The sequence below is a fragment of the Zeus faber genome (genome assembly GCF_960531495.2).
Source record: "Zeus faber genome assembly, chromosome: 19".
NCBI classification, from domain to species: domain Eukaryota; kingdom Metazoa; phylum Chordata; class Actinopteri; order Zeiformes; family Zeidae; genus Zeus; species Zeus faber.
The window spans coordinates 22,069,145-22,084,924 of NC_137206.1; the positions used below are offsets into that span (position 1 = coordinate 22,069,145).

At 40.9% G+C, this 15,780-nt stretch overlaps 2 protein-coding genes across 2 annotated transcripts in view; both read right to left on the reverse strand.

Annotated features, from left to right (window-relative positions):
* Positions 1-38: 38 nt before the first annotated feature.
* irf9 (interferon regulatory factor 9) lies at positions 39-8,970 on the reverse strand. The gene is made up of 10 exons (XM_080020652.1): positions 8,921-8,970; positions 8,505-8,586; positions 7,727-7,849; positions 7,441-7,621; positions 6,086-6,234; positions 5,447-5,534; positions 5,260-5,319; positions 3,453-3,833; positions 2,652-2,767; positions 39-1,273 (listed from the first exon to the last, which is right to left on the reverse strand). Exons 2-10 carry the CDS (start codon positions 8,562-8,564, stop codon positions 1,139-1,141), a joined length of 1,293 nt encoding a protein of 430 aa, XP_079876778.1. The 5' UTR covers positions 8,565-8,586; positions 8,921-8,970; the 3' UTR covers positions 39-1,138.
* A 1,282-nt stretch (positions 8,971-10,252) lies between these two features.
* Positions 10,253-15,780, reverse strand: part of LOC307244832 (E3 ubiquitin-protein ligase RNF31-like) — a 21,234-nt gene continuing 15,706 nt past the window's right edge. The window contains exons 20-24 of the mRNA XM_080020170.1: positions 15,387-15,500; positions 14,468-14,516; positions 13,714-13,810; positions 11,159-11,324; positions 10,253-10,560 (exon numbers count right to left, since the gene is read on the reverse strand). Coding sequence (XP_079876296.1) covers positions 10,513-10,560; positions 11,159-11,324; positions 13,714-13,810; positions 14,468-14,516; positions 15,387-15,500 — 474 coding nt within the window. The 3' untranslated portion in view covers positions 10,253-10,512. The remainder of the gene's footprint in view (positions 10,561-11,158; positions 11,325-13,713; positions 13,811-14,467; positions 14,517-15,386; positions 15,501-15,780) is intronic.

A 15,780-nucleotide genomic window follows, 5' to 3' on the forward strand; every position in this document is an offset into this window, starting at 1 on the left:
AAGCGTCATGCTGACAGCCACACATGACCTGTTTAACATAAGTTTTAGACAGAACGTTATTTTTAATGCTGTTGTATTTTCACAGGACAGGGATTTGTACACAAACAGGCATAAATAATGATCTCTGTAGTTTTAGATTCACCCCCCACCCACTGTGGACCGGTGTGTGCCTTGTGTTGTAGCCTGCATCTTCTCCACCCACTTAACCCAAAACCACAGTTTAAGCATCCTGTCTGCTAATACAATTCAAATGACAGCACTGTGCAACAACTGTTGCCCAAGCCTTTTCTTTCAGATTGTGCAACTTTTTACTTAAAAAAAACAAAAAAAAAACAGCAATGCCTAAGAACTTAAGTCTATTTATGTGTAACTCTCTCCAATCTTCTCTCCATAAAAATAAAATGTGCCCCCTTAAATTTCCTGCCTGTGAGTAATATATGTTAAAAATGTTACGTTACGTTAATGCAGTGATATTGCAAGATAATAGAGAAATGATTGTTGCTATTGATCTAGTATACTATTATCGTAAGTTTAGAGATTGCAGTTTAATTGTGTATGTAAATAGCGTATTAAGCCCATAACTACTGTAAAACCTGTTTGACACGAGCACAATAACAGTCATGTAATAGATAGCAAAACAGCAAATGTGCTGTAACAAGATGAAAATATGTGATCTTAATGGAGGTTTAAATGTGCTGCCCCTAGATGTAGTGGGTACTGTCTAAGAATTTTTTTTATTATAATTATTTTTTTACAAAACCCTCAACGGGGGGGGGGGATTCAGACAGAGGTCGCAGACCCACCATCTTATAAAGCTATATACAAGTATTTTTCTAGTATGTGCAAAAAAAAATGTGTTTCCCTTACAGTTCTTGATGTGGAGCACATCTCATATCAGAGAAAGCTCCCATCTTTAAAGCTTTAAAAGAGTGTTTTTTTGTCCAAACAATCACTGCTTCGTTGGACTTAACTCATCAGCGCATCCTTTAAAACTGAGATAGGTATTGATAACATGATGTGGTAAGTGTTGGTTGGGATGTAAACCTGCACACTCTTGGCCCCTACTGGTCCACGATAGGCCATCCCTGTACTTGGTAAGTTTCACAACAGATAGGTTGAGGAGCGTGCGCTAGGACACCTACAGAGGCACGGACACCAGGTTGAGGGTTATCTCTCCAAACTGTGATTGGCTGGCCATGGTTTGAAAAATATGGATCGAGTTCATGACGGATTGCACGTTCCGCACCTGCTGCTCAGCCCATGGGAATGTGATCTGCAGAGGGAGAGATGAAAAAAAATCCTTGAAATTACTTTATAGATAGACATTGATAGTAGTGATTGATAGGCACAGCGGGGCCGATTGTGCCCACGGCGCACCAGCGATGGGACGCCTGATGGGCGTGCCAAAACTGTTTTTGTTTTAGATTTTCCCATGCCCCTCTGTCATTTTCCTCAAGCGGCAAAATGGCGTAAGCCTGCTTGGGCTAAGTCCCTGAGTCTTTGTATCCTAGGATGCAAAGACATCCCTGCAGGGAAATTGCAATGTCCCAGCAGCCCACACCAAAAACAATAGGCGGTAATAACAATAGAACTAAAGTGTGAACATATTAAAATGAGAACCCCACAGTAAAATGGACAATAAAATAATCCAGGATAATTGAAAATAAACCTGAATACAGTGGTACCTGGACTTACGACTGCATCTACTTATGACTTATCCAAGATACGAGTAGCAATAGTCGCGAAAATTTGAATGACTTGCGACCGACTGCTCCAAGATACGAGTGTGGAAATTTGCAGTTGGTGCGTCGGCAGCCAGTCGGCAGCCAGTCGGCAGTCAGTCAGCAGTCAGTCAGCGGGCGACCTACATCGTGTGTGCACGTAGTTCATGGCTTATCGGTATTTTTTTTCATATATACTGTGTTTGTGCTGTGTATTTTGTTTATTTTCACCCTTCATGATGAGTCCTAAGAAGAAGGATGATGGGAAAAAGAAAAAGGCAATGATTCCCATTGAAACTAAGAAGGAAATCATAGAAAAATATGAGTGTGGTGTATATGGGAAAAATTGCTTCAACATGCGGCTGTTTTAACATACGACCGTTCTTATAGAACGAATTACAGTTGTAAGTCGAGGTACCACTGTATTAAGAAAATGTAAAATATTAACCAGAAAAATAACTTGCACAAAAAAAAAAATTTATATGGCGGTATAATGGAAGATAAACCAGAAATCTTTAAGCAGTACAAACCTAAAAAAATAACTGTTTCACAAATAAAAACTAATTAAACTAAAACAGCACTTTTAAATCAAACAAAATATTGTTGTTCTTGGAGTTTTCAAAAACATAACAATAAAACATTGACATCATCAGCTGCAGTCTCCATATTATTTTAAAGTCATTTGACTCATTTGAAGCGAAACACACTGGAAAACGTGTGTGTGTGTACCCACACTCAGTCCACATGGAGCTCATTACTGTGTGCCTGTTCAGCATTAAACAAATTAAGCAGCATAACCCTATTTTAAACCCATCCAATGCTTGCAAATACTTTCATTACAACAGCAGCAGGAGGAGGTTACGTTTCCAGGCTATGGTTTTGTAGGTTCAGGAGCAGTGTGTATTCATGTATCCCGTTGTGTTTCCTTACCTTAGCGGTGATCAGCTTGCTGGACGGGTCGTCTACGCTGCTCAGCTTTTCTCCGAAACACAGCGTGATGCTGCACTCCGGAGGTTCGCCACCATGCGCTTGAAAGTGCTCAAGTTCTGGACACACAGAAACAAGCGGTGGAGGTTTTAAATTAAGGGCAGCGGACACAGTGGAGTCCTTAAGTTTCTCTGTTTCACCAAGTTCACAAAAAGGCAGTGGATGTACCCCCCTGGTATCCATTCCTGAATCCTCCCTGAGGACTAAGAAAACCTCGTCTCGTTTTTAATTGCAGACTGAATTTGGTTAGGAGCTTCAATGCCGAACATGTTTTATGCTCAGAAATGGGAAGAAATTTAAAAAATGACATACCACAGCACGTCAAGAAATGTTTGACAAAGCTGGCATTCTGATAGAGAGTCTAATAGTTAAAACTCAAGACATTTTCAGGGTTCTACATTATTACATTGCATTATTATTATTAGGGGTCCCGCCCAAAGGTTTTTGTTCATATTTTTTTCCTCCTAGCAATAATCACTGGTCAAAGTGCCTGGCGTCCAGAAACCATCGAACCCGCGGACACAAATTAATAAGATTTGTATTCTGGGCAGTCCACACACGCTGTGGTCCAAGTTTGATCCACATCGCACGGCAGGTGCATTGTTGTTGTTGTGTGTAAATCGGTAGCAACGGTTCTTTTGCATTTTACCTGTGGTCATTGTTTAAAAACGTAATAGTCGAAGTATTCCTCATTATGGAATATTTATTATTATTATTTTATTATATCTGAAGGAGGGCACTCACGCTGCCTGAAGACCTCTCTGCTGAAGAGCATCACGGGCTCTGGGTTGCGCTCTATCTTGTGGGGTCCCGGTGTGGCCGTGTGCGGCCCGGTCCAGAACACCCGGGCCTGGCAGAAGCGTTTGGCGAAGACCCCCAGGGTGGTGGAGGTCAGCGCCACCCCTCTCTCCATCAGGGGCAGCAGCTCGGAGAGGTCCTGCACCTGGGGGAGCATGGTGGCCGGGTCGGGAAGCGTGATGCGCGGGAACCCCCCGAGGAGGGAGACGGGTGTCGGGGGCAGCGGCGACGGCGAGTGGTAGGCGATGCGTACGTCGGTGCCGGGGACTTCTTGTTTCAGAACCTCCTGCCCATAGTAGCTCACGACCACATTGAAGGAGTCCTCCCCTGGGGAGCGGGAGGGAGGGAGTAAGATGAGGGGATGTGGGTGGAGCCGTCACAATAGTGACATTAACGCCCGGTCTAAATGATCTGAGGTGACCGTGATCATTTTGTAAAATCACATATTGACATATTGTTTGTTTTTATTTTTATTACCGAATATTTCTTGCTTCATTTTTAATATAGGTTTATTTTTGAAGTTCATTGTTGCTTTTAGGTTCATTCTTTTATTGTTTATTGTTATTTTCAGGATAACTTTTCTGTTTATTTTTTATTTTCAGGTTTATTTTTATTGCTTATTGTTCATTTTAGTTCTATTGCATATCGCACAATTTATATTCTATAACTTCATTATTTTATTCTTACTAGTGCATGCCCGGTCAAAACACAAGACACAGTTTAACAAAATGTCAATGACTCAGTCCTGTGTTCCACAATGACTCAGTCGCAGAGCCCTGCAGACCCGCCCTGCGCTGTCTATATTACACGTGTCGTGCGTTTATATTGGACCAAATTCGACACCGCACGTCCTTAGATCCCCAGCAATACCCCCGCCAAGTGTGAAGTCAATCAGATGAACGGTTTTCGAGATAATCGAAGGACATACACAGACAGAGATTTGCGCTTTTATCGTTTGATTGCTGACTGCATTATTAGGGGTCCAGCCGCGAAGGGGCGGGAGCCCTATCGTTTTTGTTAATGAAAAAACGTGTTGTGTTTGTGCACACACAAACTGTACATTTTAGTTTATTTATTTTTAGAGTTTATAAAATACATTATTATTGTGAAGGCAGTTTTCTGTTGATTTATCAAGTGCAATAAAAGAACTGTGTTCCCCAAAATGGATGAATAATCTTGATAAATAATCGTGATCACAATATTGATTCAAATACTTGAGATTATCATTTCAGCCATAATCATGCAGCGCTACTTCAGAATGAAAACTGCCGTTAGTTGCGGCGTAGGACACCCACCGACAGCCGCAAACACGACCCGATCACAGAATTTGACCATTTGTGGGATGGTAGCTCAGGAGGTAGAGCTGGTGGTCTAGTGATCCAAAGGTTGCTGGTTTGATACCAGGCTCCTCCTGCTAGCATGCTGTAGTGTCCTTGAGCAAGACACTTAACCCCTAATTGCTCCTGATGGCTGCGTCCGTCGGTCTTTGAACAATTGTAAGTCGCTTTGGATAAAAGCGTCTGCTAAATGACTTAATGTAATGTAATGTAATGTAATGTAACCAGGCGGAAACTAATGGACTTCTGCAGTCACAAAACACACCGGAACAGAGAGCCAAAGCACATTCATCCATTGAACCTTAATGAAGGGCCTGCACCTTGGACCCCGTTTATTGCTGCTTGCAGCTATATTTAACAGATTTATTATACATGTAAACATAAATGATGCATTATTGTCCTTATCAGTGATTTACCTCCTGGAGGGGGAGGAGGGACAGTCTCTATCCGGACGTCCAGCTGGATCTCCTCCTTCACTTCAGACAGAAAGTGGGTGAGAGGGGCAGACACATGAGACAGAGCAATTAGTAATAGTTGACATGTAAACACAAACAAACAAACAAACAAACAAACAAACAAACAAACAAACAATTGGAAACCTACTTCCTCCCCCCGGCAGGGGTGAGATGTGCTGTGCCGGCTGCTCTGGACTGAAGGTGAAGTCACCCCTCAGCAAAATGTCCTCAACACTCTGAAATCAGAGAAGGTCATGAAACATAGAAAAGCGGTGGAAGGCTGTCGAGGTATTTGAAACCAAGCGAGACCAGTTCGAGTGCCCACCATAGCGGTTGTGATATTGATTGCTGGATCGTGGTATTTAGGGAGCTAGGAGGTCACATCTCTCATTTAAAGCAGCCGTAACACATGGATCAGTTATTATTGTATGTAAACAACAATATCACTGGTATTACACGGAAGAGGATTAGTACCACATGTAAAATAAGAGTATTGCCATGTGAATTTTTTTTTTTTTTTTTTGAGTTTTGAGATTAAAGTCAAAATTCTGCGAATGAACTCATAATTCTGAGAAAATATCCCTGAGAATTGTGAGAATCAACTCATAATTCAGAATGTCTCAGAATTCCAACTCAGAGCTCAAAAGCAATTATCTTTGCACATGGCCATAATCCTCTTCAGTGTATTAAAGATGTCAGAGGTTTTTCTTTTGCGTTTCTTTTTTTTTTTTGACATATAAAATTACAGGTTATTTTACTGAACCTCCTCCAAAAAGTGAGGACTCACCAGTGCAGCAGTGACGTCCTCCTTTTTGATCTGCTTGTGCGGAGTCTCGTCGTCGCCTCCTGAGCTGCTGCTGCTGCTGCTGCTGGTCCTCTTCTTCTTCTGCCTCTTCGTGATTTTCTCCTTGCATTTTTTCTCACACCCCACCAGCCCTGGAAGAAAAGGCAACAGCTGGTAAAACAATAGCAGAAAAGCGCACTTCTTTTAATGACATGCTTACTATTTTTTTGCAACACGTCACTACTGTAGGGCTTGGTGATATCGCCATAATAACGATATCAATATATTTAAATGGATATCTTCATGTCATCTTTAAGGAGAATTATGGTAAAATAATGTTTTTTTCTGAACTTCATAGACTAGCTGTTCTAACCAAAACCTCTACCTGCCTTGGTCATAATATCCACATTATTAATGATCGGTTCTCAAATATTTCTAGTGTGTAACTATATAATGAAGGTACCAAAAGTCATCCCAAAAATATTGTAAAATTATTAATATTGAGATATTTCACAAAAAGAAAAAATGCAATATTTGATTTTGTCGCCCATGTCCCATACACCCTATGACACCACATTAAAGCTACAGTTTGCGCCTAAAGCACATCTCCTCAGTATTACACTTTTGGACTAGAGTAGGGCACCACATCCACACAGCTGATAGCCCAGTCATAAACCCGTAACAGGAGAGCTATTTCTCAAACTTTATGCTTCTGGCAGACGCTACCACCACGAGTCCAGGGTCCTGAAAATGCTCCCGTTGGAACGTTGACTGTATAACCGATACAGTAAAATGATTGTCATCAAATGAAACAACAGGGAGTTTAATTTGAGAGCAGGCGATTCAGGGCGCGTCTCTGAAAAGGTTTTCACTTGCAATATACTGGAACTGTATTTGAAGACAGCTTGAGAAACATCCATTGCATCGACTGTTTCCATTTTGTGTTAAAAAAAAAATAATAATAATTTAAAACACTCTGGATGGGAGGTCTGGTCTTCCAGCCGCCACTCAGCGGCGGTGGAAAGTGCAGCTTAATGCAATGATGATGTGGGAATATGAGCTGGCACTGAAGATAACGAGTATTGAATACGGTGCATAACACCGCATAGAAGATTCTAACATCCTTATTAGGTGTGATTTAAAAGACCTCGAAATCAAACAACTTCATGCGTGGTACATAACACTACACCAAGAGAGGGCTTTTCCGATAACCACTTTCCATTTGTTATCGTTGTTTAACGTAAAACGTTGTTTTCATCTAAACCAAACAATAAAGAAGGCAATTATTTACATACAGAGCGCTGTGTTGATCGATAAGTCACGATCAGGTTTAATACTGATGGGCCTGTGCGTCTCACCCTGCTCCCTGAGGGGGATGAGGCGGTAGACCTTGTAGGGCTCGGAGATGTCCAGCTGGGAGCGCGCCGGCACCTCGTCGAACTCCTGGCTCTTGTTGAGGGCGCAGCGCAGGCGGGTCTTCCAGGAGGCTGGGTCCTGGCGAGCGCCCACGGGTAACTTCCCCTTGTACTCTGCCCATGCCTGTCCATAATGGATGTATTATTATTATTATTATTATTTTTGAATCAGTCAGCCGCCATATTGTCTGTGTCGTTAAAAATAATCGATTTTCTATGCGCTAAGGACCTTAAAAATGGCAGCGTCCTCGTCGCTTCGGAAGTCCTGCTTCCCCGCGTGTTTCCACGGGATGCGGAACATGGTCTTGGCATCGTCGTCCCAAACCAGTCCCAGGTACTTCCCACTGCTCACCTGCACCCCAAACATTCGCCGACAAATTATAGTCTTATATGTGGGATAACCGCACAGGTTCACTACACCAGAGAGTCTCGACCCTTTTCGTATCGAGGAAAGTCAGTTTGATATGCACCATGTGGGTGTCTATAACCTGGTAATTATGTTAAGGGGGAATTGTCTGTGCCATGTTGTGTGATACCTGTCGGATCAATTAACTTATCTATCAATCTATCTGCTTATCAATCAGTCTGTCTGTCTGTCTGTCTTTGTATCTATCTGTATCTGTCTATCAATGTCCATCTGCCTGCCTGCCTGTCTATCTATTGGTACGTTTATCTATCAATCAGTCTGTCCATCTATCAATCTGTCTGTCTATTTATCTATCTATGCTTACAGATACAACAGCAAAACTGTAACTAACGTCTGGTAAATTAAATAATTGTGAATTTAAACTATTTTCTGGGGACCCTGGAGCCTCTTGAAGGGCCACTGGGAGGTCCCCGGACCCCAGTTTGGGAATCCCTGCACTAGGCCCACGCAACATTAAAAGACAAGTGTTTCGGCTAATGGAATAAAATAAAAAAAAACAAAAACAAAACAAAACAAACCCACATTCCTCCCGTGTACTGTCAACAGCCTGGCCCTGTTGACTTGATACACACGCGCTCACCTGCTCCACCAACCAGGAGCGCAGCTTCCGAGTGGAGCGCGTCTTCGCAGCGGGCAGCATGACGCTCTGACGGCTCTGAAAGCTGCAGGTAAAGAGGCTCCATCAGATCATGGGAGTCAAGCGTTTCCGCTAAATGGCACATCGGGCTGGGTAACCACCCCGGAAAGCATTTATCCATGATGAAAGAAAAAAAAAAAAAAAAGAAATCATAAAGACTTTTTAAAGTTACTTTCCGGTCCGATGTCCCTGCGTCTACATTTCCTTATTTAAGCGCGAACAATTGTCAACACTGACGCAAACGCATCCGAGTTTGTTGTATCGCGGACACATTCGCATTCGAATCGGCCGTGCCGAGACGCGACTGGTTATGGAAAACAAACGACCAAAAAAAAAAAAGCAGTATGAGTTTCGTTTACCTCGGTTGCGTTTCCGTGGACCCGTCGCAGCGCCGCGGAGCTTGTGCGGCGGGATCCTGCTCCGTCCTTCTTCAGCCCCGAAAACACAAACACACCCTTTCCCAGAAACCATGTGACTATGGAGAAACACGCTCTACGCCCGATTGAACACCAGGGGGCGACCTCTCATGGTCACCCATAACAGAACACAAACATCAATCAACAGTTTATTATTATTATTATTATTATTATTATTACTACTATTATTATTTGGTTTTAATCAGTCATCCCCTGGGGGACTCACCGTCGATAAGGACTGATGACAGGACATGATTCCTCATCTGACGGATGCTTTGTCCAAAACCGTTTATAATTTCTGTTCTCCCAATGTTAGGCCTTAAACGCCGTTCGAGTTCCACATTTGAATTCATCAGGTGCTAATAATCAAGATGTTTGGATTGATTTAGGTCCCTGATCACTCGATGAATAAGATTGAGATCGTTTGTCCTAAATTGGTGCAATTCCCCCTTAGTTAAAAACTGTCCAAAAAAGTATTAGATTGAATAACTCCGATAGCTGCAGACGCCCAGAACGACATTTTCAATCCAACACAAGGTGCTCTAGATTGTCCCCCCCCCCTCTCTCTCTTTTAAGATATTTATAACAGCATTAAAGGCAACTACAAAACTTTTCCAAAGCATAAGGTTTCTTTTCAAGTTCAAGTTCAGGGCGTTAGTTGACCTTACTTCCACTTCCTTCTTCAAATTGCACTTAATACATTTCTGAGGTGTTAAACGATGAGACAAGACTATAACGCAAAATTGAGATTGAACACTTTCACATGAAAACCTTTTATGAATGAAATGTGAAAATGGTTTATATTCATTATTATTATTTTTTTTAACACTTATTTTAGGAAACCGCCCTTTTATAAAAAAAAACGGTTGCTCCTCATATTATATAAGGAGGTTTAACCATGTGACGATGACTAACTGAAGAGATGCGCTGTCCTTTAATTAAACTGCACCCAAATGTTTTTCCTTTTTTCTTGTCATAACCAAAAAACTGATTCGTGCCAAATATTTGTGCCCCCAGAGGAAGGACAAGCCAGGATGGGTTAAACGCAGAGGCCTCATTTCACCAGCCACCATCCAAAGCATGTGCATGTGTGTGTGTGCGTGCATGTGTTGTAGTGTGTTGTGCTGTGTGACGATTAAAGATTGTTCTTATATGGTGATTTAGCGGGGGGGGGTTCATACTCTGAATCCAGTGTCCTCTGTGCGTGTGGTGTGGTGCATATTGTACATGTATTTCAATATTTCCGGTGTGTGAAGAAAAAAAGAAAAACCTGTGGAGAATGGCAACATTTTATTCAAGTGTGATCAGATGAAAGGCAACATTTGATTTCACAACATTTGATTTGATATCGGCAGGACTGTCTAAGAACACAATGCCTACAAAAGTCATTCATTTTTCAATCACTCATATTTAAAAAGAATGGATAGAAAGACCAACCTTCAGCTTAAAATATTACAGATCGAAAAACAGAGGACAAACCCGAAAGATCAGCAGCCAAAAAAACAAAACAAAACAAAACAAAAAAAATAAAACCTTCATTCACGTCGATTAACGTTCTCTCCGAGAGGGACTTCCATCAGTTTCTGTGGAGAGAAAAAGGTGAAATCATTTCTACGTTTTAGAGGCGGATAACTCCGGGTTCAGAAAGTACAAATCCTGCCATGTCTTTGCTCCAGCCCTGCATTGATCCACCCGAGTTGCCTCATTATTTGGACCTCTGGGGTAAGTACGAATCCGCACAGTCGGCTCAAAGTCCTGGGGTTTACTTGCCGAACCCGGATGTTCCCCTCTTCTGGCCGGCGTTTCAACAAAGATAATGAAGAAAGAAAGATTTGCTGTTGTAGTTGCGTGTGCGCTAATTTCTTTTATGCCGACAAAATAAAAGAAAGACATTACGTTCATTTGGAGGAGCGGGTGGGGAGACTTTGCACCCGATCTCAGAAATGTGTCTGGGACAGGCAGAGCCGGGCAAATATCATGTCGTCGGAACAGGGTATTAGGACTTCTTGGGTTCGCAAATTTCATTTTGGAATGGAACAGGGAGATCTCCAACGGCAGCACCCTATAGATCCTGCTCTCGGTAGACCTCCACGGACCCGACCACAAGGTCCGCGAGCCTGGAGTCACACAACAGTTTTTCCAGCGCCAATCATAAGGGGTCATAAGGGAAGTGTGTCCCACCTTGAGCAGCCGGGCGTGGTAGGCGGCGTCGTCCTCGTCCTCCGCCCTCTGCCGGTCCACCTGGGATCTGTCGCAGACTACAGACAGGTCGTGGGCGCTGTACAGCAGCGCGGGGTCCAGGGAGTGCTTGTTGATCAGACTCACTAGGTACTCCTTGTAGTGCTTCCTGCAGAGCACAAGACATTTATTTTTTATTTTTTATTTTTATTTATTTTTTTAATCAGCATTGTATACAATTGGTTGTTTTGTGTTTTGTAAGTAACCTGAAACATGTACATTTGTGTTTTAATTGAACGTTTTATTTTTCTATTTGCTTTGGCAATGTAAACGTGTTTGTAAACAATGTTTCCCCAGAGAGAGAGAGAGAGAGAGCGCGAGAGAGGTTAATGATCAGAGTAACAATGCAGTTAGGTACATCTACATGAATTTGGCATTTTTGACATTCAAGGACCTATTTAAATATTGTTTGGGTCATATGTAATGTTGATTTTTGACACTAAGCAAGAATGCTCCATCCATTGAATATTCATCATGTTACTAAAGCATTTAATTATAACTATTATTATATCACTTATGAACCTATACATTAATTAAAACACTATAAATATCCAATATTTATTGATAATCACTATTTCCACACTATCTCAGTGCTATCTCTCAGTTCTGCATTTGACACGGTTGACCACAAAATGTTATTACACCGACTGGAAAACTGGGTGGGACTTTCTGGCACAGTACTAAACTGGTTTACATCCTTGTGGTGTGGGGATGGTGTTGTTTGCCTGCATACCTGTTGCTGATTGGTTGGTCTAACGAGCCACAGGTAAAACCCCCATCCCCACACATGCTCAGGAGAGGAGCCCTTATCATGACACGTGTCCATCTGCTCCGGGGCTTGTTCCAACTAGCCCACTCTCTACAATAAACTGGTGTATCTACAACCCCGTCGTCTGTGTCTCAGTGCCGGAGGTCCCTGAAACGGCCACAATCCTACTAAAAGGACAAGGGACTACTTTGTGTCTATAGGTAATAACACATCTGAGTGGACACAAATGACATGCAGAGTTCCCCAAGGCTCCATTCTGGGGCCTCTTCTGTTTGCCATCTACATGCTCCCACTGGGCCAGATTATGGAAAACAATAAAATATGTTACCATAATTACGGAGACGACACACACATTTACATAACCATATCACCATAATACAATCACTGAGCAAGTGCACTGAGCAAATCAACGATTGGATGTGCCAGAATTTTTTCCAGTTAAACAGAAACAAAACTGAAGTAGTTGTTTTTGGCACCAAGGAAGAACGACTAAAGGTCAGCGCTCGGCTTCAATCGGTAATGTTAAAAAGCACAAACCAAGCCAGAAATCTTGGTGTAGTCATCGACCTAAATTTCAACAGCCACAAGAAAACAAATACAAGTCAGCCTTCTATCACCTTAAGAAAATATCAAGGATTAAGGGATTTATGTCTCAGCAGAATTAGGAAAAACCTGTCCATGCTTCTTCAGTAGACTAGCAGCTGTAACCGTGTCTTTACAGGTCTCCCCAAAAGATGGATCAGACAGCTGCAGTTGATTCACAACGCTGCTGCTCGAGTCCTCACTAAGACCAAGAAAGTGGATCATCTCACTCCATTTCTCACATCCTTATCCTGTCTTCCTGTCCGTCAAAGAGTTCATTTCAAAATACTACTGTTGGTTTATAAAGCACAGAATGGTACAGGGCCAAAATACATTTCTGATCTTCCTGCTGCGTTCTGAACCATCCAGACCTCTCAGGTCGTCTGGGACACGTCTGCTTTCTGTCCCCAGACTCCAAACTAAACATGGAGAAGCAGCGTTCAGTTTTTATGCACCACATATCCGGAACAAACTCCCAGAGATCTGCAGGTCAGCTGCCTCTCTCACCTCTTTTAAATCAAGGCAGAAGACCTATATGTTTGCTTTTACTAAACCAAATATTCATTTCTTGCACTGCACTCTATTTCTTAACTTTATAATGTGTTCTTAATTTTACAATGTGTTTATATATTCTATTTTTTAACTTTATGCATTCTCTTGGCACTTTGTCTTAATGCTTTTTATGTTTTATGTAAAGCACTTTGAATTGCCTTGTTGTTGGAATGTGCTATACAAATAAAATTGCCTTGCCTTACCTACCTACTCTACCTTTGGATATGCAGCTTGCCCGTTGCACTCACATGTGAATAATGTTTATTATAGATCCTACTTAGCGGTTGTATCCTAAATGAAATTTATTCTTTCATTTTATTGTGTGTTTTGTAGGTTCTGTAGGAAACTGGGAGTCAAATTCCTTGTATATGCAAGTATACTTGGCCTATAAAGTCTAATTCTGAATAATAATAATAATAATAATAATAATAATAATAATAATAATAATAACAAACGGACGTATCGCAGAGTGTAATAACAGAATGAAATCTGAATATTTCGCTGAACAATTGAAGAACTGAAAAACAAACAGAACATTTTCAATCCAAATTAGGAACTTAAGGTTTTTCTTAATTTTATATCATATAACACTCACTCGCAGAGTCCGGCCTGGCCCGGCTCGGACCGGAGGCCGCACGGGGAGTCGATCTGCAGCCCCCCCTCGTCCTTCTGCTCAATCACTCCACAGGCGTCTGGGGCGGGCGGGGCGACAAAGGAAAAACTATACAAAGGGACTTTTTTTTAAATGCAGTTCTGATTCCAATAAGGTATGAATCGTCACGTCAAGTCCACTACCACTGTACAAACTTTAACAACATAGTAAATACATAGATTTATATATATATATATATATATATATATAATTATATAACTATTATTATATAAATATATAATTATAATTTATACCCATACCAATAACTTCACTTGTGGATGGAATTACATTTGTATATTTTTATATATTTGACTATTTCTGTTTTGTATTTTTCAGCTATTTGTGTTTATTTGGCAATTTTTATCTTATTTTATTTTAACTTTACTTTTTATTCCATTCTATTTTAGCTTTTAATTTAAATGTAATTTTTTTCCCGCTCGTCTGTAGGTACGCACCAATTATCACCGTGACTAATTCCTTGTAATGCACCTGGTGGAATAAACTCATTATGATTCTGAAGTCACCGCTTTCTAAATAGCTCATCATAAAAAATAAAAATAAATAGGCTTGATGAATATGTAATAATTCACAATACACATATACGCATACACAAAAGTTGCTGCCTTCATTTATACCAAGTGTCAGACTTTACTATTTGATAAAAAAATGTTACATAAAAAATGTCTATGTGAGCTACCAGTCTGTGTTCCGTTGGGAAGGTCAGTGTTGAATTCAACTGCATTTTCCTGGGGAGGAAAAAGGTAAATAAGTGGAAAGAAATATCACAAGTGTGACTTCATGACTAACATAATAGATACTTCCAGTGCTACAGTAAGGCTACCACGTGCTTAACCAAAAACCACGAAGTGTAAACTGAAATGAACAGGAAGATCTACTTCCTTTGTTACCGACAATAAAAGGCTTTGGTCGACCATAAGCCGAAACAATTTGAATTTACTGTAAATGAATTCCTAAAGTACCTTTATATTGCATTAGTAATGACAATGGTCAGTTGAATATTTGTTTGTATATGTTCATAAATGAAACAATAAACTAATTCCACATATATTCACTATAAATGATAATTTTATAGTTTGGAATCAACTGATATAAAATGAAGTTCTCTTTCATTTGAAGGTTTGTTCTAGCTCTGGCTCATTGCATGGCAGTTTTGTCCACTGCGAAAAAGCCGAAATTCTCTGACAAAAACCACTACCACATTTGTATGCGATTTGTAATTTGGCAATTTTATTTTTTACTTTACTCTCCAATCTATTGTATAAAATCGTATTTTAATGGATTTATTTTTATTTCATATATATGCACATATACATACATATTCATTTCATATGCTAACGATCTGCCGATACACACCAATAATATCTATACTAACGATAATAACCATGACAAATTCATTTTACATGTAATGCACCTGGCAGAATAAACCCATTCTGATTGTGATTGTGATTTAAATTGAGCATTCACAATAATGCCATGACATGAATTATCAAACCTTTTAGCAACACCAGTACATCCATCCATCGGACTGATGTTCAAACAATAATTCCCGGAAACCAGGGGGTTATTCCTTGAAGGACCTGAACGGTGTGATTCACCTTCAGCAGGGCCTGCAGGCGGACGGGCTCCCAGTCCCTCAGATAGAAGAGGCAGTCCCGTGGGTGGTGGGCGTGGAGACCGTTGATCTTACACTGGGCTGTCTTACACGCCGTCTGGGGCAGAGAGAGAGAGAGAGAGAGAGACAGACTTGAACAACTCACCTACACACCTTGATGCGCACCCATTCTACTTTTTTAATTATTGTCTTTTTCACAACCTTTCCCCTCCCCCATTCAGATTATTGTTATTGCTTTTATTGTAATTGCTGTCATCATTTATGTTGTTGTTATTACTAGTTATACAACTGTTATTATTTCAGGGTTAATTCTGGTATTACAAAAGGAAATTCAAGGACTTTCAAGTACTTTTTAAGCACAATTTTTTCATTTTCAG

Coding starts and splice junctions, on each gene's coding strand:
- irf9 (XM_080020652.1), bottom strand. CDS start 8,564: ATGCTGCCCGCTGCGAAGACGCGCTCCACTCGGAAGCTGCGCTCCTGG. Junction 5,535..6,085: donor AGGACGTCACTGCTGCACTG/GTGAGTCCTCAC, acceptor CTCTGATTTCAG/AGTGTTGAGGACATTTTGCT. Junction 2,768..3,452: donor CAGAGAGGTCTTCAGGCAGC/GTGAGTGCCCTC, acceptor CTGTGTGTCCAG/AACTTGAGCACTTTCAAGCG.